At 38.8% G+C, this 27,366-nt stretch overlaps 3 protein-coding genes across 5 annotated transcripts; 2 read left to right on the top strand and 1 right to left on the bottom strand.

Annotated features, from left to right (window-relative positions):
- The first annotated feature begins 186 nt into the window (after positions 1 to 186).
- On the top strand, positions 187 to 7,994 carry si:dkey-162b23.4 (sodium/hydrogen exchanger 9B2). 3 transcript variants are annotated; one of them, XM_025058559.1, is made up of 13 exons: positions 187 to 339; positions 1,486 to 1,786; positions 2,552 to 2,753; positions 2,875 to 3,045; positions 3,348 to 3,490; positions 3,647 to 3,774; positions 3,902 to 4,077; positions 4,351 to 4,457; positions 4,627 to 4,776; positions 5,427 to 5,535; positions 6,114 to 6,250; positions 6,412 to 6,595; positions 7,451 to 7,994. In XM_025058559.1, exons 2-13 carry the CDS (start codon positions 1,640 to 1,642, stop codon positions 7,510 to 7,512), a joined length of 1,716 nt encoding a protein of 571 aa, XP_024914327.1. In that variant the 5' UTR covers positions 187 to 339; positions 1,486 to 1,639; the 3' UTR covers positions 7,513 to 7,994. The 3 variants fall into 3 exon arrangements, with proteins under 3 accessions (XP_024914327.1, XP_016891053.1, XP_008315377.1); XM_017035564.2 differs by having other exon boundaries at positions 6,412 to 6,634; XM_008317155.3 differs by lacking the exon at positions 187 to 339 and adding an exon at positions 390 to 628 and having other exon boundaries at positions 6,412 to 6,634.
- Positions 7,995 to 8,425: 431 nt separating this feature from the next.
- cisd2 (CDGSH iron sulfur domain 2) lies at positions 8,426 to 10,852 on the bottom strand. The gene is made up of 3 exons (XM_008317156.2): positions 10,585 to 10,852; positions 9,389 to 9,603; positions 8,426 to 9,293 (listed from the first exon to the last, which is right to left on the bottom strand). The coding sequence occupies exons 1-3, from the start codon at positions 10,685 to 10,687 to the stop codon at positions 9,204 to 9,206; spliced, it is 408 nt and encodes a 135-aa protein (XP_008315378.1). The 5' UTR covers positions 10,688 to 10,852; the 3' UTR covers positions 8,426 to 9,203.
- Positions 10,853 to 11,771: 919 nt separating this feature from the next.
- Positions 11,772 to 26,688, top strand: suclg1 (succinate-CoA ligase GDP/ADP-forming subunit alph). Its single transcript, XM_008317157.3, has 9 exons — positions 11,772 to 11,918; positions 12,919 to 13,019; positions 15,147 to 15,263; positions 15,425 to 15,637; positions 16,122 to 16,179; positions 16,861 to 16,944; positions 18,789 to 18,940; positions 21,802 to 21,990; positions 26,440 to 26,688. Exons 1-9 carry the CDS (start codon positions 11,885 to 11,887, stop codon positions 26,464 to 26,466), a joined length of 975 nt encoding a protein of 324 aa, XP_008315379.1. The 5' UTR covers positions 11,772 to 11,884; the 3' UTR covers positions 26,467 to 26,688.
- Positions 26,689 to 27,366: the final 678 nt, after the last annotated feature.

The following is a 27,366-nucleotide window of genomic DNA, read 5'->3' as shown; positions in this document are numbered from 1 at the left end:
CACATCTAGACCAATAAACTACAAGAGAAAAGAAGGATACTGGAATGCAAAAACTACTTTTTGGCTTCTGATGTATGTGTGATAAGCTATATATTATAAAATTGTTTTAGTGCTTGCTAATGAAGTGTTTTGGAGACATCAGCATAAAGTACTTCCTCGACTTTTTGGTTGAACCCAAATACCCTGCCCCCCTACACATCTAATGCCCGTGCTGGTTCTTAGTCCCTGCCACAAACACTCCTGGCTCTCTGTAATCCGCCTGATTCCACTTCACCAGCTGGTGTAACTGGCTCAGGAGCAGAGTCGGGCACTGCGTGTCTCCAGTCTGTATGATATGAGGTAAGTTATATTCTATAACAGTGGTGTTTGGGGACCCGGGCGCAGGGAGGCAGTATCTGTATTTACAACCCGCTACTGTGCTTGAAGAGTGGGAGTGGAGTTTACCGCTATCCACAGGAAGCACAAAGGTGGCTACCGGCGATACGTCCAATGTCGGACACGGAGAGCCTCGCTTAACTTGGACATTAAAAGAAAGCCGTCTCTCTGCTCATTAACTCCGATCTATTGTGAGGATGTTTGCGCTAATTCCCGTTAGGAATTGTCATGGAAACGTCTTTTCTAACGTCAGGTCAGTTTCAATAATATCACGTTTTCTAAACGCTCATGTCCGATATTGGATCTGCTGTCATGGGTTAACTGTAGGCAATTCGGAGAGTTGCCTTTTTGCCGGCTAAATATTGTTAGCCATGGCTGTGGTTTTTAGCTGTTTTTACGTGTTCATCCAGAAGGCACTTGAATGAAATAAAACTTCAATTAATCCGTCCATTCTCATACGTACAGTTTATTTTGCCTGCTAGCTACCCGAGTATAGATTTGCAGTTGGTCGGTTCTAACCTACTGCTAATGTTAGTTGGATGTGCCATATGGTGCACCTGTAAGCATTGATTAGTGTGCTCTGCTTACAATTGGATTAACTAACGCCTGTCCTCACAGGCAACTGTCAAAACAATGGAGTGACTCGAAGTTGGATTTAACCGAAGTCACCAGCGGAGTGGACATGTCTACTGTGTTAAAGCACTTTGAGCTACACGACTGTATGAAATGTGCTATATAAATAAAGTTGTTATTATTATTACTGTATGAAGTTATCTGGCACCACTTTTTCTTTATACCAGCGGATTTACAGTTGTACACAGGAGCCTCAAAAGACCCTCGGTAGAACATTTTTTTCCTGATGCACTTAATTTCTCTCACGCAGAGGTCTCCAAGACATGGTACGCGAAGTCCGCAGTACATGACATGACATACTGTACTATATATGAACCTGTGTACCGTATTATTTAAGTAGATTAGTACAACTAATTTGCATATTTTGACTTTAAAAGGATAGAACTACACTACAGTATATAAAAATCTAAAATAATGTTATTATTTTTACTGTTGGATCAATTTGCACAACTAACATCACTTTCTTTCTATTATTAGACTCTCCCGTATGAAAAGGAGCCTGAGGTGTGATCTGGACAAAGAAAAACAGGAGTGAAGGGAACTGTTAATCGATGGCCAAACCCATACAGCTCTTATATAAACTTTGACAAACAGAAGTGTTTGGACCAAAGCATTACTGTAGCTATTTGCCATGGAAGACACAAACCCCAAACCACCCACACCAGATCTTAGCCCTGCACATAGTCCTGCTCCTAGCCCAGCACCTAGTCCATTACCCAGTCCAGCTCCCAGCCCCCTGCTGGACAAAATCCCCATACCTTCAGCAAACCATGTTGAGGTAAGATATTTTAATAATTCCACACTTTACTGTATTTGCATTGACATAGTCTTGTCTCTGGTCATTCAGGGATATCCTGGACAGATGTGTATCTTTATCCACCTATATGCAGTAACCTATACCGACAATGGCTATTAGTGATTCTCCCCAAGATATACGAATTGCACATTTTGTCAGGTACAGAGCAGGTGTGTGGTTGTTAGCAGTGTGGTAGCACATAGTGCGCAAATTTTGAAATGAGTTTATGTAGACTAAGCTCATTCAGGGATATCCTGGACAGATGTGTATCTTTATCCACCTATATGCAGTAATGTACAGTAATGTGTTTGAAATGAGTTTATGTAGACTAAGCTAACCTTGCTAATGTACTCACCTTCTCTGCTTCTTTGGGCTTTGCAGATAACTCTAAATCTTTTATGCTGTAATACTGCCACCTAGTGGTTTAATTTTCCACATGTAAATATATAATCTAGAGGAGATGTCATTAACAAAAACACACAAAGAGAGGGCAGAAACATTGCTAATGTAGACAAACAGTCAGTAAAGACACTACTAATATCTGAAAAGTATTAATTAATTTATCTTACTTAGCCCTACTATAGTTTTAAACTTATCTGTATCTGTGTTTTATCTGTATACCTGTATATCTGTATTTTAAAGGACATTTCCCCAAAAATGCAATTTCATCATGTCCTTTTTAGTCATTTGGAAATATTGGTAATACACAGAAATATTTAAAATGTCATAATTACTCTTCTTGTTCAGCACCTCAATGTAAGCCAGATCCAGGTGGTGGTGCGACGTGCTTCCACTCCAAATGTAACAGAGGAGACAACATATTTTATTCCTCGAAACCAAGTGGTGGACGCAGGCACAAACACAGACCCCCCTTTAGTGTGCTGTCCTCTGATCCAGAGATATTGCCCATGTCCACCAAGAGGCATCCTGGCCTCTCTCATAACCAAAGGTAATAAAGCATGGGAGGATCAATGATGGTAAACATCAGAAATATGATAAAACAATCTCTCTTTGTCCTTTCGTAAAAGTGCAGTTACACCATTTTTATCATGTATGTCTTCTCCTTCCAGTTATCTTGGCAGGCGTCCTCTTTGGTGTGATTTGGTCCATCACAGTGGAGGAATGTCTTCCAGGGGGAAACTTGTTTGGCATCACAGTCCTCTTCATCTCTGCACTCGTTGGAGGCAAACTGGTGGCTCTAGTCCATCTTCCTAAACTTCCACCCTTCCCTCCATTATTAGGTGAAACTGAACACACTGTTTATGCCGATTTTATTTAATTCAAATGTATTTGTTTTAGATTAAATAAAAATATCTATAATGAATAATGAATCTTTGCAGCAATTTAAGATTCTGTTTCCACACGTGTTATGTGTAATAACAGTAATTTAAGTCTCCTTCTCTGGTGTGCAGTTTAGCAATGGGAAGTTTGAAAAGCAACAGGGTGCTTTACTCATTTTACTTCATTTCAGGAGAGAATTGTGAGAAAATGAACCAAAGTCTTCAAGTTCAACTAGTTTCTCACATTCTCTTTAACACTGCAGGTATGCTGCTGATGGGCTTCACGCTGAGGAACATCCCAGTGATAACAGACAGTGTGTACATTAACACCAAATGGTCGGCCTCACTGAGGAACATTGCTCTGGCTGTCATCCTTGCCAGAGCTGGTCTGGGCTTGGACCCATTGGTATGTCTGTTGTTCTACTAATGCACATCGTTAAATACATACAGAACTGGTGGAAGTGAAACAAATGTTCCTCCATTCACTGTAGAAGTGTCTGCATGGAATTTATGTTGGGTGTTCTTTTCCTAACACTGATACTGTATGTGTCCATGTTTTCAGGCCCTGAGGAAACTGAAGTCTGTGTGCTTACGTGTGGCCGCGGGTCCGTGCCTCATAGAGGCTTGCACCATAGCTCTCGTTTCTCACTTCCTCTTGGACCTACCCTGGGTGTGGGGCTTCATCCTCGGGTAAATATAACACTACTCACTCTTTTCCATTGTCATTCACCCTAAAAGTGTGTTTTCCTGATGGAACAGGAAGGGTTTATTTCCAGTAGTCAGTACTTTGACAACTTCCAAAATCTTCTGTTCGTAGTTTTGTGCTGGGTGCTGTGACTCCAGCAGTGGTGGTTCCTGCTATGTTGCTGCTCCAGAACGATGGCTACGGTGTGGAGCAGGGCATCCCCACGCTGATGATGGCTGCGTGCAGCTTCGACGACATCCTGGCCATTACTGGGTTCACCACATGCCTTGGCATGGCCTTCGCTACAGGTATACAGCTGATGTGATTCTTCATCTTCTTTGCTTTTTCCATCTTTTTTATCATCTTTCAGTGAGCCATCCATGCATGTAGTTCCTCAGCAGAACAGCAGAGGATGTTAGTGAGCCATTATCAAATCTCAATATTTTATGACATTTACTTGATGCAAGGCTTTATCCCTTCCCTTGAAATTTTTTTTTTTGCAGTATAGGAGAACACATTTACTCAAAATGACTTTAACAAAGCTTCCAGTTAATCTGTTTCATTTTCCCTGATTCTCTCAGGCTCCACTTGGTACAATCTTCTGAGGGGGTTGTTGGAGGTGGCTGGTGGGATGGTTGCTGGGATTCTCCTTGGTTTCCTCATCCAACATTTTCCTAGTGTTGACCAAGTGAGTGTCGCTTTTCGATCTGCATTAATTCTTGTACTTTCAGACATTAAAAAATACAATGTGTTTTCTATGGTACAAATACTACTCTTTTGTTACCTGATGAGAAACATGTTTTTCCAGTTTTATGAAAAACATCATTCTTAATTAAACAAACGTCACACTCTTCCAGAAACACCTGGTGATGAAGCGCTCCTTCTTGGTGCTGGGTCTGTCCGTCTTTGCCGTGTTTGGCAGTGGTGTGGCTGGCTTTCCCGGATCCGGAGGCCTTTGCACTCTGGTGTTGACCTTTCTGGCTGGGCTCGGCTGGGGTCATGAGAAGGTAGCAGTTTTTTCTTTCTGCCATACGTTTCCGTCTGTCAGCCTACAATAATGTGTTTTGGGTTGAAGATGTTGTCAGTGATTATAAAATTGATAGATGGTGTCAGTCCCATTGGAACAACCCATTAGGAAAAAACATTTCCTCTTCTGACAGTGTGTCTGACAGCTGAATGCAGTTGCTGCTGCTGATTTAAAAGTTCATCTCCCGATTTAGAGTAAAACTGCAGAAACTGAGAGATACAAGCCACAAAGGAAACATATTGAAATCAGTGAAAACCGAAAGGTGTAAAAACTAAAGATGGCTAGATCTGATAATCAGGAACAGTATCAGACACACATCACATTTACAGCATTGAACAAACATTTGTGCTGTAAACAGTGACATTATCACCTTAGCAACAGCAGCCCAACACCATGCTGGAGGTATCAGAAATAATTTGGTATCAGCAGATACTCCAGTTGCAGTGTCAGTATCAGCCATGAAAAAGTTGTATCGAGCCTTCCCTACTAAAAACTTGAAGCTATTTAACATGAACAAAACAAAGCAATACCCTGACAGCAGTGGGGGTTTCACATATCGAGTTGCTTAAGGAGACAGGCAGCCTTTTATGTAACAAACCTCAGTTCTTTGTACATCTTGTTTCTCTTAAGGCACGGGTGGAGGAAGTGGTGGACTGGGCATGGGACGTGTTTCAGCCGTTGCTTTTCGGACTCATAGGAGCAGAGATTCGTGTCTCTGAGCTGGAGGGACACACAGTCGGTGAGACACGCGCACAGTCCATGCACAATTCCTAACACAGTATGCGATCGTCACAGTGAGAGATGCAAATGTCACTGAATGTAAGCAAGATTTGCTTAGTCAAAAACAAATTCCAGGAAGAATATATTTTGCTGTCAGTGAAGCTTACCTTTTTTTTGAGTGTTTGTATATATTCACAGTGTACTTCTTCAGTAATCCCATAAAGAATTGGAGTTTAAAGAGCAACATTTTTGGGATTTTGGGACAATATCTTAAAATACAAAGTTTTAAAAAGACTTTAAAAAAAGAGAAAAACGGTGAAGTTAACAGGGTTAAACAGCCACGGAGCAGTCGTTGATGAGATTTTTATTAAGAAATACATTTGTTGATGTCAAATAAATGTTTTGGTTCTGTCATGAATTTTCATTGTTAAAATACAGCAGGAAAGATGTATGTCTTAGGTTTTGTTTTTCTGGTTCACAACCTCATGGGTAGGACATTTAGATGAGGCCATCTGATGTGTCTAGTAATTGATAAAGAAACGTCACTTTGTGCACTAATTTGATTACTGTGATTACTTTTGTAATGTTTCTTCCTAGGTTTGGGTATTGCCTCGCTGCTCATTGCCCTTCTGGTGCGAGTTTCGTTCACTTTTGTGTGTGTGTTGTGCGCGGGTTTTAACCTGAAAGAAAAGCTCTTTATCGCCATCGCATGGATGCCCAAAGCCACAGTCCAGGTATATCTGTGATCAGTTTTGTGAACAGTTAGAGGTCAATAATCTTCTGTTGAACATCAGCAGATCTAATATTTTGCAAACTTTTAAATTTAAAGTGCATTAAAACAATGTAGTACCAAATGTCCTTTGCGCTAATTCATATATTTTTTCCCCCACGTCAGGCGGCTATAGGCTCCACAGCGTTAGACATGGCCAGAACAAAGGATAGCCCAGAGCTGCAGGTATATGGCATGAAGGTGCTGACAGTGGCTGTGCTGTCCATCCTCCTCACAGCTCCTGTAGGAGCAATAATTATAGGACTGTGTGGACCTCAGTTACTGCAGAGACCCAAGAACTCTGCCTGTGGTGAGCGAGTCAAACCCAATCTATCAGCCTTTTTCTTAGGTGGGTAAAATCAAACAATTCAACTCGACCCAGCTACCTACCTAGCTTCACCTCTACTCAAGTAGTCGTCCATCACCTCTTCCTTCAGATCCTTCCCTCTGTCTATGGTAGTAGATGTGTTGCTTAGACAGTTGAAGCTTCAAGATTTACACAGACTCAACGCTTCATGGTTTTTTTTTTTTTAACAAACCCCCATCTCCAGTTGGTGCACTTCAAATGAAAAATAATCGGCATCAGGAATGTGCACACATGCAAATACTGTCTATTGTTAGGATACATGTCTTGTCTATGAATTGTTGTTTGCCTCTATATGTGGCCTGGTGATGGACTAGTGATGATCTGGCTGTACACCCCAACAAACCCCCTTCCCACCTTTCCACCCAATGACAGGCTCAACCTACTGTGACCCTGAAAAAAAGATTAAGATGTAGAAGATTAAGGATCATTCAACACTGGTTACAACTGTGACTTTCTACACAGTGCATTCTTGCAGCCTGCAGTCAAGAATCTATTGAGTGTCTGCTGTCTTGTACCTTATGTGGAGAAAAAAAAGATAATAGTTACAACTCTGGAGCAAATCAGGTCTTTCATAATGTGAACTGAACATGAAAAAAGCTAAAGCTAAAGCTCCTCTTTTGGTTGTTTTAGTATTATCTCTAAATCAATAAAATATAATTGGCTCATTGGAAACAAAGTCTGTTGACCTAAGGTTGCACGTTTGTTAAAGTCACTCATGCAAATGACCTGTCTTTAAAAAGTAGTTTTACATCTAATGTTATGTTGCCTAACTTCCTTCCTCATTTTTTCACCCTGCAGGCACTGAAGCTGGAGGAGAAGATGACGACGAAACACCAGTGAGTTATGAAAGTACACTCTGACACAAGGTGTCCTCGTCCACCAAAGAACATTAGAGAACACTAGAGACATGTCCCCACACCTCAGACACCTGGGTGTCCTTCTCATCTTCATCCCAACGACTGCAACAGAAATGTGTGTGTATGCCCGTATTCATGGCCTGGGATTGTTACCATCCAAACGAATGACATAAGCCATATCTTTTGCTGAAAAAGTACTCAGTATTTGATTTTTTTTTTACTCTATTTACTAAATATGAATTAGGTGTCTTTCTTGTTTGTTTAGTTTCCAGTAAACCAGAAACATAACTCCAGATGAAGATAAATCAGCTGTTGTTCACAACCCCAACAATGTCAACATAATCTTTATCATGTAAAGAGCAAATAATGTGTATTTTCATGTTTTTAACTAATTTTTATTACAGGTGTGCATATTTTTTTAATTTGTACCATTTAGTAGCAAATATTTAATAATTTATTTGAAGAATGTATTTTTTAAATTAAAAATGTAGTAAAATGTATTATGTTGAAGATTTTTTTTTTCTTAATCACCCCCCCCCCACCCATTCCCCCACGTATCTGTCCACAGGTAAATTCTCCATGTGAAATGATTGGGGTTCCATGCAAAAGACAGTTAAACTGATAATGGTTGGAGTATCCAGTATGGGTATAAAATTGTGTCCAGCACATCTTGGTCCTTGCAACCAAAGTTTATTTACTTACTTTTACCTACACAGGCTGTGGCTAAAAACTACTATACTGTGAATGTGCACAACATTACGACTGTTTAAATTGCATGGTTAGGTTTCATGAAGAACCCAAAATTGGCAATACTCTGACACATGGGGGCAGGGTTTGGTGTTTCTAAATGCTGTTGGGTCAAAAGTAACATCTGCAGGTACTGGCCCTGAATCCTTCAGAATGATGCAAACAAAGATTAAAAAAGAGGGCTGTACTCTGTATAACTGCTGAGTCATAGAAAATTTTGAACAATTTGCCAACAAAGTCATCCACACTCCATTGGCTTCTCTCTTAAACATGAACCCTTTATGTAGAAAATATTACAGATGAATTACAAATAAAGAAAACATTCCAGCAGGAAGTCAAGTGTATCATGACAAAGATAGTGAAACATTGCGCTACCTCTGAAGGTTAGTGAAGATTAATCGGAATATTACTGCTGTGTTTTGAAATGATTTAAGACAACTGAATATAAAATGCAAAACTTTTAGCATTTAGCATTTCTAGAAAATTCTATCAAAGACCATAGGTAACATCCAATAAAAACAATAGCTTATAAGATTATTAAACATAGTAGGGGTTTTTTTGGCTAAAGAGAACAGGGAAGCCGAGTAAAGGAAGGAAGGGTTAAAGACGACTGAACGCTACATGAGAATTGTCCTGCATGAAAACCTACTGTACAAAATGTTTAATCCAGTTTGAACTAGCTATTTTGAATTTAATTAAAACAGCCGTCTAAAGAAGTTCAACTGAACAAACCTCCACCCTCATTCTTTTGTTATTATTCACCACCTGGTTGAAATTACAATGCAACGTTTTATCTCAAAGTGGTCCCAACAACTTGACTAAAACGTGTTTAAAGTACATACAGTTAAAGTGTTTTTTTATGAGAAAAAACTAAATACAGGTGACAAATCTCCAAACTATTAAGAAAGGAAAAGGGAAGCGAGAGAGAAAGTCCCCTTAGTAACTGATTAAAGTATCTTCTTTTTGAGTATCAGCGGTCCCACGTTGTCTCCAGTTAACTCGTTGTGCTTTAAATGTGACTTGTCACAAACAGGAAACTGAAACAGGAAACACATAAACCATTCACCGTCAAACAAACACTTTTTCTGCTGGTGAGGGATATTCAAATATGTGAAATAACATGTCTACTTACAGTTTTAGAGCGCCAGCAGCGACAGTAACAAACATTTGCACAGTTGAGGTCTTCAATATCTATCTCATTAACCACTTTGGGGTTTTCTTTTTGGATCTTCAGGTTGATCAAACTGTCTTTTTGCTTCTTCTTCTTCGGCAGGAATGGACGAATAGTCAAGTAGCCAAGCAAAGCCAGGATACCCAGGAGAGGCAGCAACCGCAGCCACTCAGACACTACAAACATACAAAGAAAAATGAATAATGTTAAGTAATTAACGGCTGAAATATGCTAATCTTTGCTTGTGTATGCTGCAACAGGTGGACGCTCAATCATCTAAACTGCTGATTATCAACAGGCGACCCATAGGTAGACTCCAATGTCAAATAATAATGTTAGACACAAATGTGATTTTTATTTCATTTCATTTGAGTGTCCAGACCCAAAATATACATTGAGATAAAATAAATGTTTCTTTCATTACCAAGAAAAGACTATAGTGCTGAAAGGACTAGAACCTTCCTGAGGACGTGTGACAGATTTATGTACCTCACAGGGAATAACCTTCTTAGCAAAGTGACTGGTTCTGCTTTTCTAAGCGACTCACAGCTGAGAAGGTGATCAGATCAAATCATCAATTATCACGTATGTGAGCAGTTGCCAAATGTGTCATGTCATGTGACAACAGAAGGCTGTGGAACAAGTTGTATAAAACTGAACATTTTTACATGCTGTGACACGTGTTTTCTAAATGTAAGAATTTCGATCGTTCATATTCAACGTCTCAAAGAAATCAGCCGAAAAATCAAAGCCAGTACGACCAGTAAATGTAATTGTAATAATTATGACAGCTGTTAATAACAGTGTTTTGAAGGTCTTTGACGCCCTAGTCTGGATGTGCCCTGGATCTTCAAGCACATTTAAACATTTAACCTACTTTTTTTTAAAGATCATTTCATGTTCAACCGACATGGTTTAAAAACAGTAACACATTTTCAAAATATATCAGGAACTTGTTTGATCGAAAATTGCATACTCATTTGAGTGCTAACCTTATGAAAGAGTAGTTTGTTCTTAAGGTCAAAGAAAGGGGGCATCATACACAAACTAGCAGAACAATATTTAGCTCATGCTAGCTGGCGTGTAGAGATCTGCGATGTCCCGGTTGAAGTCATCTTTACAGAACAGACAGAACAACGCAACTGCTGATAATTTACCTGTTAACCTTGCAAAACCACCGATAGTGTCCGGGAGCGGCAACTTCTTTAGATAGGCTGGAAGTTGGATTTTTATTATTCTTGAAATAGTTTCTAAGACCATCTTGAGTTGCTCAAATAGGCCGGTTATACTTGTTTAGTTTCTGTGGTTCGTTTCTGTCATTGTATTGGCTCCTGAACGTATGCTGGCAGTACGTACAGTTCTCTCTTTGAACCAAGAAATGTCCGCAAAAGTACACAGACGACTTCAAGAATAGACGTATCAACGCTCTATGGTGGCGGTGAACGTAACCAATTGGCGTTAGAGGAGTTGGTGGCTTCTGATTGGACAACGTAGCATGACGGTGTCGTTTGCTTACTTCATGTACTTCTCGTAATTTTTTCTTCTATCACTTACAATCAATTACAGAAACATTCCTTCATAAAATAAAGTGCTATGTAAATTGTCACATCTTTTGATTTTTGTAAAACAAATATGTCAACTCCTGCAAAAATTATTTATTTGTTTGATCTATTTTAAAAGGTAACTCGGATTCCATTAAAATGTATTACTCAAGTGCGACGGTAATTACATTCTTTCAGACTGCATGCAAGCTCTTCAATAATTATGCAAAAAGGCTTTCCAAAGCAAACATCTACACACTTAAAAAACACAATTTATTAAAACATATGTAGACGTTAGCAAATTTCAAATGAAAGGGGACTCATATGAGAGTCATATGAGAAATGGTAGACCTGGTAGACACAAATATTAAAATTTCAGTGGATTGTATATGAAATAATTTTACGTGGCGCTCGACGTAAAGAACACATGATATAAACAAAAATATATAATAAATTATTTTGAGAGTATGAAAGTCACACTTTCCGGTGAGTGTACACAATATTTATATCCATTACATTGCACAAAATTACACAACATTTCTGCCACATTTTTATTTTCTACTCACTTCATTGTGAGAACAGTATATCCTTGTGAATGATCTAGCGAGTCATCTAGTGGTAAAATTGTATATTTCATGTACCTCCTGGGAAACTTCAGTACCCAGAATTCCTACCATTTGTTTCGGTCCATTTATTCGCCTGGGATATTGGTATTTTCTTTGTCTAATGAACTATAAATACAGCTTTGGGTAATATAAACTAATGAGATAGCGATAGAATAACAGCGTCATTAATTCACTCTTCTGAGCTTTTTAGTTTCATTGAAAATAAAAATATATTACAAGGATATTTGTGGTCAGCTAAAATCCCCTGCTTGAGGTCCTGCGACACTGGTGTCATTGGTGAATGACCGAAGATGTCTCACACCAGGTTGTTTGCCAAGCTGCTTTGTAAGTTTTTACAAAACATTTAACTTTAAATGTAATATCTCTAGCGTGACTATGGTGATTTTGTATGCTTTTAGTCTTTGGGTGAGGTTTGTTAGCTTGAACTATTTTGAACGGACTTTAAAGCTTCACTTATGGGCTGTCAGTTAGCACAGCCTGAACAGCCACGTTAGCTTCCTGGCGAACGTAGACAATTACTCCAGTGGCAAATGGTTACAATGTCTAAGTTTAGACTGTAAGGCCAGGGCATGTTTGGTCTTTGACCTTGTTTCATAGACTAAATACCTCGGCATATAGTTGTAGTGTCAGTGACCATCAACTAAAGATTTGACTTAGGTTTAAGGCTGAATGCTAGCAACGTAATATTTAGCAACTAATTTCGTTAAAGGGTAAATTACTGTTTGAGTAATTGTTATAGTCAATATATTTATTGAATAATATTTATTGAATAATAGTCACGTTGTCCCTAAGCTAAGGCGTTCAGTGAACTTTGCACTCCATCACAACTAAGTTGTCTCAGACATGATAGCAGACCAAAGTTCAGTCATTGGGGTTGTTGTTTTTGCACACATTAACACATATTGTACGTGGTCACTCATTTATAATGTATTAATCTTCTAACGTAACGTACTCATGTCCAGTCTAAACTATACTATTCAACAAAAGTAATTATTTTCCTAACGAACACTTAAGTGTAAATAATTATCCCGAAATACGTGACTCGTTGTCACCCTTGTCCTGTGTAATCGAATCAAACAATATGTTATTTAAAACCTTGGAAAATGGTATAAGTCATCTATAACATGCAGTTGCAGATGTGTTTTTCAATTTATTTGTTTCTATGTAGTTGGTTCAGTTTAGCATTTTAGGTTGGAAAAGCAAACATGGTTTTTAAAGTCAAGGAATTTCTGGACAAATTGATGGCAGAATCACATTTTTTTCTGTTGCCCATTTGATAGTTTGCAATTTTTGTTTAATTAATCTGTATTTATCTATCACTCAGTGCAGCAGAGTGGAGTCAGGCACTGTTATACGGGTACAAGAAAGAATCTCTACATCACCAAGAACTCAAAAGTCATTTGTCAAGGTTTCACGGGGAAGCAGGTTTGTAATGAAAACTTTTGTTGTTACCATCCACACATCAGTTGTCCGTAGTGGTTCACACAGGATTTGGTTACAGTTATAATATTGGGAAATCACACACGTGATTACAATTCCTCTTTTTTTGGTCAAACCACAAAAAGATTATTCAATATCATGTAATTTTCACAATGTCGGGAAAGACTGTGTTCAAATGTGTCTCACAAAGTAATAATACACTTTTATTTGTATACATAAAAACTTTACTATATTTCAAGTGTGAATACAACTCTTTTATTTGAAGAATAAGTAATTTGTGACTGAAATGTTATGAAAGTATTTTTCGCTTATATGTCTACCTTTATACCGTACCGTAATTTTGAGTTGATAGATAATGATTTACTGAATGATGAAAATTAGCTTGGTTTTCAGTGTTTTTGTTGCCATTGTAGATCATTCCCCAATTCCACCAATTTTAATCAAGGACATCTGATTGCCATGACATTTATTAATGTTAAGAGAAAGCAGAGGCACAGTGTTTATGTGAGATCTCTGATTAGTCTCATGAGAGTGTGTTATGTGAATCCTCCATCAACTGCCTGCCTGGATTAGCACAGAGTTGCCTTTTACAGCAAAAATGGACACACATTTATGTCAGTATATTGTCACAAACACAACAGGTAACACACACTGCCACAGACCTGCTTTCTGTGTGGATAACAATCAGGAGAGGCAAAGCCCCTGACAAAGCCAATATGTACTGCATACATGTTTAGTGTTAGTTTCTAGTAGAACTTCCCAGTTGTTTCTGTATCAGTACCACAGAAAAAACAAAACAAAATACGTGCTTACAACAGCAACCGGTCAAGGAGATTTTGAGGGGGAAAAAAACACTTAATTCTCACTGATTTGTTTCTAATCCTCTGTCCTTGTGCACATTCAGTACATCTGTGTTTTTCTAACATGATAAGAGGTTTTTAAATAAGCATTCAATGAACACTGAGCAATTTGAAAAGGATGAGAAGTGAAGCAAGTGCTGTTGAGTGCACATCGTCCTCTCTCTCTGGCTGGATAAGCAAGCCTATTTTTTTTCTCTAACAAATTTATTGTCCCAACATTTGCGATGACAACGACTGGAGAAAAACAGCAAAGTTAGCACAGTGAAAGACTGTATGAGGCTTTAGGAAATGCTGATACGTCGCTTCTTATTCATTTTAATGGGCTGGTTTTAACTTTAACATTAAGCTCATTTATCTACACTTGTAGCCGACACCGTTGGCTGTGTTGATGTTGTTTCAGCATCTTTTATCCCTAATAATAAACTTATTGCATGGGAAAAGAATCTGTATATCTTTGTTCACTCCCTTTTTTGCTGCAATAAAACTACAAGAGATTACCCAAATAAAATAAATGGCACTTTATTGTTGGTGTTGTCCAAACTTCTCTTATATTAAATCGCCATATATTTGAAAACATCTATCAACATTTATTACTCTTTGCTCTATTACTCCTGCTATAATAATATAATGAATCATTCCTAAATATTTTAAAATGTTTTAAAATATTTTATTTTAAAGACATTTGAAATTATCAAATTGTCACAACGAAGGATTAGTAACTACTGTATGTTTTTCTTCTGGAACCTTATGCCTGTCTTGGTCAGATTTCTAAGTATTATAATAATTTTTGTTATTGTTGCTGTTGCTGTTTGTGTTGATACAAATCCACTTGCAGCATTTATTGGACATCAGAACATTTACAGAATCTAAAATCTGTTTGGAACGTTTTTGTATTTTCTTCTGAATATCTGCTGGAGAAAATCCAAAGTATATTTGATTTGATCTGCCTTTTCAATGGAATGTTGGAAGATTAACTGAGCCTGGTATCATTACTTATCTGACAAGGATATTTTGATTCATTCACACCGAATATATTTACCCTTACTTACACATAATTCCCCAAGAGAAGCACGCCGTGCTTCTGTCCTCTGATGCTCTGAGGCGCAGGTGATTGATCCTGGTTGGCAGCATATTTCCTCCTTCCTCTCTGTCTGTAATGATATTTCAAGGTTGATGCTGCAGAAGTGGCTGTACCCCACTTCATTACACAGTGGTGCACATGCTGACTCTTTTTCCCCTTCTCTGCCTGTAGGGAACATTTCATAGTCAGCAGGCCCTTGACTATGGCTCCCAGTTAGTTGGAGGTGTTTCTCCTGGTAAAGGTGGCAAAACGCACCTCGGCCTGCCAGTGTTCAACTCGGTCGTAGAGGTGAGTGTGGCTCACAAGTGTAATAATTAAAGGGTGTGTATGCCATTTGTCTCTGAAGAATGTGTGGATATTTTTTAAACATGAGGTGGCACTATTCCCTTTACTATTCACTTTACAATTTCACTGTGAAAGGTTCTAAAAATAAGTTATTTCTGCCTTAGGCCAAGGAGGGCACAGGGGCAGATGCCACCGTAATTTATGTACCTCCGCCATTTGCGGCAGCGGCCATTATCGAGGCCATTGACGCAGAGATCCCCCTGGTGGTTTGCATCACCGAGGGCATTCCCCAGCAGGATATGGTGAGAGTCAAACATAAGCTTCTGCGTCAGAGCAACACTCGCCTCATAGGCCCCAACTGTCCAGGAGTCATCAATGTAAGCTACAGCACTCACTCACTCACTCACTCACTCACTCACTCACTCTCTCTCTTCTCTCTATCATTCTCACTCTCTCTCTCTCTATCATTCTCTCTCTGATAATTGAACATTTTTGTCCTGCTGGTGGAGTTGAGTGGGTTGGAAGCATGAATTCCCTCTCAAGGCTCCAAATGTAATTCAGATTCAAAGAATTAATATTCAGCTCAGTCCAACTCAAACCTTAAAGGAGTATGTGGTTTATACTGCATTGAGGTTTTGTTTGTTTGTGTTTTCTCTTAGTTGTTGCAGTGTTTTTCTTGAACAGCACAGTATTTTTTGTGTAGTTAGTATCATTTTGATATGCAGCAATAATAATACATAGACAAGAATTCAGAATGAGTTGAATAACTTTTTTTTTTCATTGCAAAACATAGTTAAGGGAAAATGCCAGTGAATGAATGGAAGTTGAATTTCTTGGCCGATAAATTGTGTTTATCTGCAGCCTGGAGAATGCAAGATTGGTATCATGCCAGGTCATATCCACAAGAAAGGACGAATTGGTGAGATTTTTTTATTGGACTATTTGAAAATAAACATGTTATTGCATGTATACACCTTTTTAGTTTAAAGATGACCTAATTTAACATCTGTTTAAATATGTACAGATATTAAAGACTAGTTGAGCTTGGCCATAATCCTACAGAAAGTTTGTCTTTAGGCTTCTGGCATTACTTTATTACTGCTTTGGAGCAGGACCAGTCTTTAGAGTCTAAAGAATATTTTGATATTCGGTAATGCAGTGGTTCCCAAAGTGGGAGGTGGGTCCCCATGGGGGCCCACGGCCACTACAAGGGGCACAGGGCATGTTTACGTACTTTACTTAAATACTTTACTTTAGTTAAATACCTCAACATATTGTAAATTTAATTTACACCTGACTATGCTATTTTTTCCCTGCTAACCCTCTATGGTATCTCTGCATCATTTAAGTTAGTTTCTGACAACCCCTTAATTGGGGAATTGCTGGTATTGCTTTTATTATTAAACATTCATATGTCTTATAAAAGAGCCTGGTCTATAATGTCTGTTTTTGCTGTAAATCAATTGCTTTTGTTTTCAGAGCATACACTGGACAGCTGCGTCAATATTAGTGATTTTCACCCTTTAAACCAAAACAAACTGCTAAATTTGCATGAACATCACTGCGTAATTACAAAAGTAAAGTGTTTGCTGTCTTTCAGGAATTGTATCCCGATCAGGAACTTTGACATATGAAGCTGTTCACCAAACCACACAAGTCGGCCTGGGGCAGTCTCTTTGCGTTGGTAAGCTGCCCTTGTGTGATATTAAATTGGCTTCACACTTAGAAACATAGCTTTTAGGAAAATTATTTTTTTACATAAGTATATGGGTTACAGCTACAAAAAGAGGAAAATTACACAATAAGTGACTTGGGTTTTAACTTAACAAATACTTCAAAATGGCAACTCAGTTATAAAACTGGTACCATCAAGGGACACATCTTCTAGATCAAGTCAATGTTATTTTTTAAAAAGATTAAAAGATATAAAACCCTGCCAATAACAACTTTACCTAACTTTACAGTGCTTATGTTGGACTGAGTCCCGTATGTTAAAGATTGATAAGATTAGCACCATATTTAATACTCATGTAATTTTGACACTGCTAATGCAGTTGTCTTTAATTATTCAAGTTCTTCTTTCTGGATGTTGCCAGGTTCTTTAATGGTATGACTATGGGTCATATTTTGTCTTTGAACATTTCTCTCGTGGAGGTTTGCCCAAATTGTTACGGCCCTTGTATAATTTCAAATAAAAGCATAATTACTGGGCCCTGGTGATTTGGAGGAGCCTTGAAAGTTGTGTTCGCTGGATATGAAAAAAGTGGTGTCATTAAACTGCCCTGCAGAGATGAAAGTCATTTGGGACATTTGTACCATTAAACCAACTTTAAAGAGCCTTTGAAGTAAATTTGAATAATGGTGCAGTCCAATTTAACAGCAACACACCTTACAAAATGTTGTGTATAATAAGTGACTCAGCAAACTATTTGAAAACCTCTCTTTCTTTGCACCTTAAGTTATAGATGAAGTTCCAACTGTGATCAACATGATAAATTATTTTTTTTCAGGATGTGATTGAACTGAACTGGGCTTGTTGTTATGGAACTTTTATTCACTTTCAACACACTTCTAGTCTTCACTTCACTGCAGTTGTGACACAGCAAAAAAGCTCTGCAAAATCTACACAGCAATGCTGGTGAACATAGTGGAGCATTAAATAACTAAAAAGCTTAGCTTGTAAAAAGAATCCCTATGAAATTCTCTACTACTATATGATACTATTACATATACTATATGATAATGAGGGCGAAAAGACGGAATTCTAGGAAAGTGACACTACTGGCATTCAGAGGTGTTTTATATGTGGACTAATGTTTTCTGGACTTATTATTAGTCAATTGAAATCATTTTCCATCAAAATCTATTTAATGGTCAATAGATCTGCAAACAAGGTGCCCTTTGAAAACTGTTAATTTCAATATAGAGTGTTGTGCAAAACATTTGGACAACAGTGGAAAAGGGGTATAAATAGAGAAGGTGAAGTATAGTAGATACTATAGTAGATAGTACATTTGATCGTCAACAATTAGCAAAATGTGGTAAATAAACAAGAGAAATTTAAATCACAATGATGTACAGATTTTTGTAGGTAAACAGTTTTAAAGAAGAAGGTTTGACACTCCTGAGAACTAACCACAATCTACTGTGAATCTGGACTTAACTCTTCATGTCCTCACAGTCCGACTCAGTGATTATTGTTAATCCAGCTCCTGATAGATTTAATAGCAGGACATTAATATTAGAATTTCAGACAATGTCTTGTCCAATGAGCTAAGGTCAAGTGGCACTTGACCTTAGCTGTACACTCTGTCGGGGAAACTGTGTTGTTCTAAAGAGTTGCATCACTTGAGTAGAATTATCATAGGACTCTTTTTGATATTGTTGATAAACCTTTGACATTTTAGATTCTTATCAGAGTGTCAACACAGTTACCACTCTTAGATCCATTAGTCATGAATGTTCCAGTATTCACTGTGAATTTCCTTTTAAAGTAGCACAGCAACTGTTTACTTTGCCCTCTTCCAGGTATTGGCGGAGATCCATTCAATGGCACAAATTTCATAGACTGTCTGGAGGTGTTCCTGCAGGATCCCAAGACAGACGGCATCATCCTTATTGGAGAGATTGGAGGCAATGCGGAGGAGAATGCAGCAGAATATCTTAAACAGCATAACACCGTAAGGAAATAACAACACAGGACACACTCTTTTCACTCCCTCTCTAACAGTTTTTACTCCTGTCTCACTTGGGTCTTTAATTTGCAGATTTTCAGTGGATATAGTGGTCCAGTTAGAACAGACAACCCAATGAGGTTTCTGTTCTCCATGATTACAGCCCCAGGACGCCTCATGTAGTTTCATTGGCCATGTATTTAGATTTATAAAGAATTACAGATAAAACGTGACATGGACCTCACTGAAGATTTTTAATGTTTTGTTTTATGAACCATTTGTTTTGCGGCATTCAGGAGATGAAAACCCAAAACTTCTAAGTGCAGGGATGGTAGAATTGTTTCTTTTAGATAGCTTGGTTAACCTTTTGTTAGTTTTATACTTTAAGTACATTAGTGCCACTTACTAGCCATGCTTTTCACTGTATTCCCAACTCCTATTATTTGCACAAGAGCGGAAATTACTATTTAACACAGTACATGATTGAGGGAATGACTTGGGTCAGTAATTTAATGTTTTGCACATTTTGTCCCTAAATTTGAGGAGAGAATGAACCAGCCACAGCTCTCACCAACTGCCGTAACATTGACATTTCACTGGGGCCATTTATATGTCGCTTTAAAGGTAAAACCCCTTTAACCTTGACGTTCTCCGACCACATAACTCAAAGTTAAAAGTTAATTGAGAATTTTCCCCAAGGTTTGCTTGACACTTTGCATCAACATGACATATTCTGCCACCCCGGCTACATTACGTATTGAATGTTCAGTGAAATTAAAGTTCCCCTCTCATGATTGATTTGTGTCATGCAACATAAAATGTATTGGACTCCAGTTTGAGAAAAAGAGGCATTATACCAGAAAGGTGAAGAGGTATTGATTTCATTATCCATCAGTGTTGCTGCTGAGTTACTGCAGACTGTTTATTATCCCGACACCTTAATTTTGTTAAATTCAAGAAAACAAGCTTGTATTTCCTTCCAGTCCTTGCTGTCAGATTTTATGATGCAGATCATATTTCAAGATTCTGTCTTCATCAGTGTCTGCTGTGCTCGGCACCATGATGATGTCTCAAGAAGTCAGCTATATTCAAGGTTTGCCTGTCCTGTCTTACCAGACGTTCGCAGAATTTTAAAGGCAGATCTTTTTTTTTTCCCACAAAGACCATATAACATGACGTGTCATGCATATCAAGCAGGTCAGTAAATTTAGCACCTAAGCTGCCATGGAGGTTTCTGGACCTTTATTTTCTTTTTTTTTTGCCTCAGGAATTTTAATTAAGTCCGTCTCCACTGGGTTCAGCTAAGCCTGCTTGTAATTCTGTGGAAACAACATGGACATTTCAAGCAGTTTGTGGTCTAGAGAAAAGGTTAAAACCAAAGGGAAAAAAAAAAGTTTCACGTGTGCGAACACAGTTGCAATGTATTTGTTTCCTACCCTCTCTGTAATTGTCTGACTTCTGAGGCTTGTTATTGCTGTTTTTCCAATTAGACCTGGCATGAATATTTTTATATTCATGAACCCAAACCTCCTCAACTGCACAGAGATAGATGAGCTTGCATTTTCATTCGTAATGAACCAAAAATATTCAAACTGATAACAATGGTAATAAATTGATTTTTAAAAGGACTCTATGACTCTGTTCCAACAAACATTGTTAGCAAAGAGGGTCTGTTGAAGAAAGTGTTTCGAGTAGTTAAAGGTCTTTGGTGATATATTTGAGATGAAACACATGAGGGGGTTTGGTTTATTCAGAACGTGATTTGACTCATGAGCCTGGTTTGACGTTAATTTGTTTTGTACGTACGTCTGGGCGGAGAACTGATTGCTGGAAACATATTTACTGCACTCAGAAGTGATATTGCCCGTCCAACTCTTCATTTCCTTGTTATCTGTGCAAGTGTTAATATCTCATTAGCGGTGCATTTCCAGCAAAGGTCCTCAACATTTCTCTGGATGATATATGTCCTACTTCTCTAAATTATCGAATCATCTGGTGTTTGTATCACTTCCCAATCCCCCCCCCCCCCCCCCCCCCCCCCCTCGATGCTGTCTTAATTTAGAGCTAAAATGGTGGAAGCTGTGTGCTGTTTTCGAAAGACCTCACTATATTACTCTGTGGCAGTTGAGGAGAGTCCGTTCCCTCTGTTTCCTAACTGTGAGTTATTATCTACCGCACATGCATACACAGATGCACACCATCCCTCTCGCTCACAATAACGTTATTGCCCAAGATGAAACATTAGCTCTCTTCACCTTCGCAGTGATCTTAACTGTTGAACACAGCATCCATCAAGGAGCAAGCAGTGCAGACAGGTGTTGAGCTAATCAGTGCCTGCATGACTAATTACCATTTCAGAATTGAGATGATATAAAATGGCAGGAGTCCCAATCTTTCCGTACACCAACCCATGCAATTAAATGGCTTGATTGACCCTTTGTTTTAATAATGCTGGCTGAATCGGAGATGGCTGCTGCGACGAGCCTGTTATGAGAGAGCTTCTGTAGTCAGAGGGTGAGGGGTGTTTACCTTCTAATGAATTAATGTGATGCAGGTGCAGAAATTCTGGTCTTTGTAGACCCACCTCTCTTGTTGTGTATTCTCCTTATCCTCCACACAATATATTTGATTTTTTTTACTTGTCTAATGTAGCTGCAAACCCCAGAAACCTGGTATACTATATTTAATTTGCAGTCCAGATCTTTCCATGTCCTTATAACGAGGAAAATCAGACACTGACCGTGAACTTGTGAAACTTAGAAGTGGGCTGCTATTTTCCTTTACCAGTTTCCTTTACCAGAACCCCATCACCAAATTCCAGACTAACTCTGTACTTTTCTTTTTTTTTTTTTGCCTTTTCCATTCAGGGAGCAAATGCAAAACCTGTGGTGTCCTTCATTGCCGGGCTAACTGCTCCACCTGGCCGTAGGATGGGCCATGCAGGCGCTATCATCGCCGGTGGAAAAGGCGGAGCCAAAGAGAAGATTGCAGCCCTCCAGTCTGCAGGCGTTGTGGTCAGCATGTCTCCTGCCCAGCTGGGCAGCACTATGTTCAAGGTGAGTCCTCTCTCCTAACCAGATATTATCATGGCACAGAGGAGTTACTAGAATTATGCTAATGTGATAGTTGTACTTTTAATGGCCTGTGGAAAAGGACAGAACCACATATTAAAGTTTATAGTGTAATATAGTTGTTCTGTGTAGCCCAGTAAAGCACTTATCTAAACATTAATTACAATTAACAGTGAAAGCTTTCTGTCTTTGCCCTGTAATTCAGTTTAAACCTTTTTTTTTCTTTTCTTTTTACCTCGTTCTTAGGGATGAGAACGAGTCAAAAGTAATTTGCCGTACATTCTCCTATCTCCATGATAACTCTGTGACATTGGCATAAAAGTTGAATTTACGTAAGGCAACTAATGCCTGAATGCAATTACTTTGACAGGCAGATGAAGATGGCAAAGTTTTCTGTAAAGGATTTTAAGAGGGTAGAATTATTCATGTGTCACACTTGAATTATTCAGTGTATTTAGCATCGTCGACATGCACTAGCTGACTCTCTAAAAGTGATATTTAACTCATTATAAAAACATAATCCAAGAAGAAGCTACCTTCTCTTCTTGTTACAACAATTCACTCATTAACTCACCTTTGATGACCCCACTGTCAGATTAACTTATATGTTTAACCTTTATGTGTCAGGCAGCTTACTTTTTTTTTTTTTACAAAAAGAATGATAATATTAATAAATGTTGATGTCCTCCCAATCTAGTTAAAAAACAAACCTATACAGTACTATACTAGTATATAATATATAACATATTATATAATAAATAAATGAATAAAGTAATATACGTATTATTAACATACTCTCTCCATATGTATATATATATATATAATATAATAGTACTGTACTGTAACAGTATGTTGCTGAAACTGAAAGCAGGGATAGGAAAGTGTTTGAAATTATAATCTAGGATTGGACGGGCTGATTTAAACTTTTAGCCGTACTGTAAGAACACTGCTGAAGAGAAGGGCAAATGTATATGTAAGCGTGGCAACAGAGGCGTTGCTGCTCCTTTATTTCAATTTATTTAAGGAAGCACAGTTAACAAGATGTATAAAAAGTGAAAGCATGTATTACAACCATTTATCATCCATGAGTTTCATTACCACCGTTGGCCTCAGTGCTCACCAATATAGATTTACACGTGTTCTTTTCTTCTCTCTTCCCTAAAGTTTAATTCATAATCATTGTGTGTAACGATGAAAAACGTGTTTTTGCTGCTGCTCATTTTCGCCGCACACCATAATCATACGTCTCTGTTAATCCCATTGACCTCTGTAATCAAAGTGATAAGACGTAAAAGACATTACGCTCTGGGTGTGGAACACCGTGTTGACCACAGTCGCAGCTGTTCCTGTTGGGGCAGAGCATCTCCGCCGCCACTGACCTGCACCAGCCTCTGCACATGTGTAGACAGAAAAATGGACCCACAAAAAAAGGATACATGCATCATCAGATTTAATTATAGCTTCTGTATTCTTACTTTTGTTTGGCCAAAAGAAATTGTACTTGGGTTTGTACATCAAAAGGTACATGTTGTTTTTTTAAGGATTCATTTAGTTGTATGAAATATCACATGGCTAAAGTAATCCTCACTAATGAAGCCACCGCTTCAGCCGGTGCTCTTGTTCGCATATTTTTAAATATTCGCACCTCAGCACCAGCCATTCATCATCATAATAGTTACAGACTCTTTCTGCCAATTCAGTTGCTGTGTACACAGATGGTAGCATGCTGACATTTTTGCCACCATCTCTTCTGGAAGAATAACATTTTCATTATGGGCTTTTTGACATTTTTGTAACAGTAAAATAAAACATTCTATTTTATTATAGTTCTATTTGTTTGCTGCACTTATAGAACAGTCCTCTGTTTTGGCAAAAAATAAAACTTGAAAAAGAAATCTTGCTTCTAGCACAGTTTGGTGAGAATACAGGTTTGGATGTGCTGTTTGAACAGGCATAGAAATACAGCAACTTAAGTCAAAGGTGCACCAGATACAGATATATTGGAATAATAAAAAGGTCTTGTCCAGTTAGTAAAAAAAGAGTTTGTTTTATTTTTAGAAATACAGTAGAAAAAATACAATTTACCTCAATTTTTGTGATTTATATGAGCTTGGCTGTCCTCAGTCCTGCACCATTTCATGAATATGTCTCCGTCTCTCATAAATTTAAGAAAATCTTGTTCTATCATTCTGACGTACGGCATAAAAAGAAGAATTTCAAGGGAACAAGTTGGCTAGCAGAGCAGATGAATACGTCGTCGTACGGCGCTATACAAGGAAGACAGCTCTGTTGGCATTGGCTGGTAGTACACCATGCATTGGATTGTGCTAGATTAGTCCTAGTTTACGATGTTATCGCTGTTAGCATAGGTGAATGGTAATTTTTACAGTTTTGTTACTGAACTCTACTGAACCTCCGTAAACCACAGTGCTGTACTAATAACACCAAGCTGCAGGTTTATTACTGCAAAACTGCCAATAGGATAAAATGTCAATCCCATTCTATCCCCTACATTCATGCGCACAGGATTCTCCCCACTCCCTTAGTCTTGTACAGTCTATTAACTGATGCTCATGTTGCACCTTTCGTTGAGAAACACTGATTTTAAAATTAACAATTTGATAGAAAAAGTTCAGGACTAAATGTTCGTTCTCTGCCAGCATGTATGCCTTGTGCATCTTAATAGTTTCCTTTGAAAGCCCCAGTGATGCCCAAACCAGTCTCTCGTTAACCTGCTGGAATGAATCGCAGGCATGAAGAAGAATCACTCTCGGCTTTTGCCAAGGGCTACAGCCAGGTCTGTAGTTGGTGCAGTAATTTGCCAGATTTTACCCCACATGCTCTTCTTGACGCAACCCTCTGGGTTTTTGAGTAGGAGCAGCATTGTTAATCCTTCATTTGTTTCAGGCATCAATTTCGTGTTTCGTGTCAAAACGTGTTTCTTCATCTCCTCAAGAAAACATTCCCAAATCCATTAAATGGAACAAAATATGGTGCAGGAGTTGGAGTATCTGAAAACTTATTTTTTCCTTTAGTTTTTCCAGTCACATCCCTAGTCATTTCCAGTTCCAGTGGTGCGTGCACAAGCTATTGGAAAAACATATTTTCTACCCCCCCCCCCCAAAAAAAAACCCAAGAAAGTCCTTCATAATAGTGTGGAATTATGACGGTCTTTTATCTGACGTTCACAGTCACAGCGGCTGAGAGCATTAGCCTGCCTGCTCTATGTGTATTCATGCACACGCAACACACACACACACACACACAGATGTGTGCAGAAATTCTTGGCTCACAGGTTGTATGACTGATGCCATGCCATACATCAGACCTCAGGTGTGTTAAAGCTGCTGTCACAGCTTATAAACGTTCCGTTGCTCATTTGTGTTCCCCTCTGCTCTCCCTGGGTTCCGTGCCTCTTTTTTGAGTGACATCCTCTGCTTTTCTCATTTTACTCCCCTTTTTCTTCTGGACTTGTCAGATGTCTGAGCCTGTCTGACACCAAAAGCTTCAACACCCACCTCCCCTCTCACCCACCTCCCCTCTCACCCACCTCCCCTCAGGCACAAACAGCTCTACACTTACCTTGTTGCTATGATTTCTGCCTTGTACTCCAGTCTATAGAACACAACCACCACCTTTATTTTTTGTCCATGCAGTTTTTTTTTTCTTTTTTCCTCTGGGGCGTTGTCTTCCCTTTATCTCTACTCTAGTGAACTGGGCCACCGTCACCTACTCTCTCTACTCTCCACATTTCTGCCCGTTCATTTTCTCTGTAGCAAGGAAACAATGAAACATTTTCTCCTCAAGGTGGCAGTAGACCTTCAGGTATTCACAAGACGATGAAGGACAGAGTGGCTGCGTGCACTCATGAGCACTTGTGTGTTCTGTAAACTTGATAAATGACATTTGCATTAAGTCGCAGTCCCCAAGTGGAATGAAAATTCTCGGGTACCGACGTATTCTATCATCTCGCGGTTTGTGTGATATTTCCCAAATTGAATATGTAAATAGCTACATCCTTTTTAATGGCCAACATAATGCTTTCTCATTTATAGTAACATGGTTGGACTGTGCTGATAAACACAAGAACTACAACTTCACATAAATCAGATTCTTTTAGATGTGCAGCTCCCATAAATCTCACAAAGTGAGCTGTTTTAATGTTGACAACTGCAACTCACAGACTTGCGTGTGCGACACTTGATTTGCACTGGCACCACAAAAACAAACCATCAGGCTCACTCTGGCTCTCGCTGCCTCATTTCCTCCTGCCCTGCACTCCCTCCCTTCTTCCCTCCTTTCCTCCCTCTCTCCCTCAACAGCTGATCTGACACACGGGATCATAACAGAGCTGTGTGAATTCCACATGAATAAATCATTCACATCTATCTCACTTCATTTCACCTCCTTTTTTCTTCCTCTTCCTCTCTGTAGGAGTTTGAGAAGAGGAAGATGCTGTGAATTTCTGCAGGAGGGCACCCCACCTTTAACACCGTGCCCAGAAAATTCAGAGGAACAGCCCAATGTGGAGGTGGATGCGGCCTACAGGATCAGCCTACCCCGATTACTACAACTCTGAAACGCACACGTTATGTTCATGTCCTTGTTTCTGCCATGATCTTGTACCTTGCACACGAAGATGAAATAAATAAGTGTCTCCATGGTGGTAACCAATAGAACTCATTGTGCACAGTGTCATAGCTTTAGATGTGTGTGATGTTGTTTTTTTCTCTCACCCACATGTTGACAGCTGAAGGGAGATACCATGGTTACCTCAGTGATCTGTTTAGTTCTGCTCTGCTCCTGTAACATATGACCCATCCTCTGTCTCGCAGGTTGTCCACCTGAATATGAAATATTTCACATAACACGTCCTCTGCTCTGCTGTTGTGCTTTTGTGTCTGTTTCTCAGGTGTGATCTCATTATAGTACGTTTTTTGTTTCTGGGTTTGCAGAATGCAAAAATAACCTGGATGCATGAAACCCTAAAGAGAACAAACAGGAATAGAAAAGAAAGGGATCGCTGACAGGAGGTGATTTGTCTTCTCTCTGGAGAATAATTTCTGGATTGTGGAGAAGATCAGATAAAGAAGCTTTTAAGCTATATGTCTTTTAGTTGTCCTGAAGGCTCCCTTATCTCAGCAGTGTAGACTTACATGTGGAGCGATTGCTTATGCCTTTGTTTTGACAGGACTGTTAAAGAAGAGCAGAAATGATTAAGGCCGGTCTTACATGAAACATGGCAGTCAGGTCATGTCCTCATTCATATTCTATGGAGAGCAGTGACAGAAGTACAACGTATGATGGGATTTCATAACATGATAAACAGTGGTTCCAAAAGTTCTGTTGGATCCACTGGTT

This window comes from Cynoglossus semilaevis, chromosome 9 (assembly GCF_000523025.1).
Source record: "Cynoglossus semilaevis isolate Cse_v1.0 chromosome 9, Cse_v1.0, whole genome shotgun sequence".
Classification (NCBI taxonomy): Eukaryota; Metazoa; Chordata; class Actinopteri; order Pleuronectiformes; family Cynoglossidae; genus Cynoglossus; species Cynoglossus semilaevis.
Note: the sequence above shows the minus strand (reverse complement) of the source record. Positions and strands in the feature narration are given on the sequence as shown.

Excerpts from the sequence above, each read along its gene's own strand:
- si:dkey-162b23.4 (XM_017035564.2), top strand. The coding sequence starts at position 1,640 with ATGGAAGACACAAACCCCAAACCACCCACACCAGATCTTAGCCCTGCA. Across the intron at positions 3,775-3,901 it reads GTGTGGGGCTTCATCCTCGG|TTTTGTGCTGGGTGCTGTGA; the intron begins GTAAATATAACA and ends TTCTGTTCGTAG. Across the intron at positions 4,777-5,426 it reads TCGGCTGGGGTCATGAGAAG|GCACGGGTGGAGGAAGTGGT; the intron begins GTAGCAGTTTTT and ends GTTTCTCTTAAG.
- suclg1 (XM_008317157.3), top strand. The coding sequence starts at position 11,885 with ATGTCTCACACCAGGTTGTTTGCCAAGCTGCTTT. Across the intron at positions 16,180-16,860 it reads CCACAAGAAAGGACGAATTG|GAATTGTATCCCGATCAGGA; the intron begins GTGAGATTTTTT and ends GCTGTCTTTCAG. Across the intron at positions 16,945-18,788 it reads GGGGCAGTCTCTTTGCGTTG|GTATTGGCGGAGATCCATTC; the intron begins GTAAGCTGCCCT and ends GCCCTCTTCCAG.
- cisd2 (XM_008317156.2), bottom strand. The coding sequence starts at position 10,687 with ATGGTCTTAGAAACTATTTCAAGAATAATAAAAATCCAACTTCCAGCC. Across the intron at positions 9,604-10,584 it reads TGGTTTTGCAAGGTTAACAG|TGTCTGAGTGGCTGCGGTTG; the intron begins GTAAATTATCAG and ends GTATGTTTGTAG. Across the intron at positions 9,294-9,388 it reads GCTGCTGGCGCTCTAAAACT|TTTCCTGTTTGTGACAAGTC; the intron begins GTAAGTAGACAT and ends TTCCTGTTTCAG.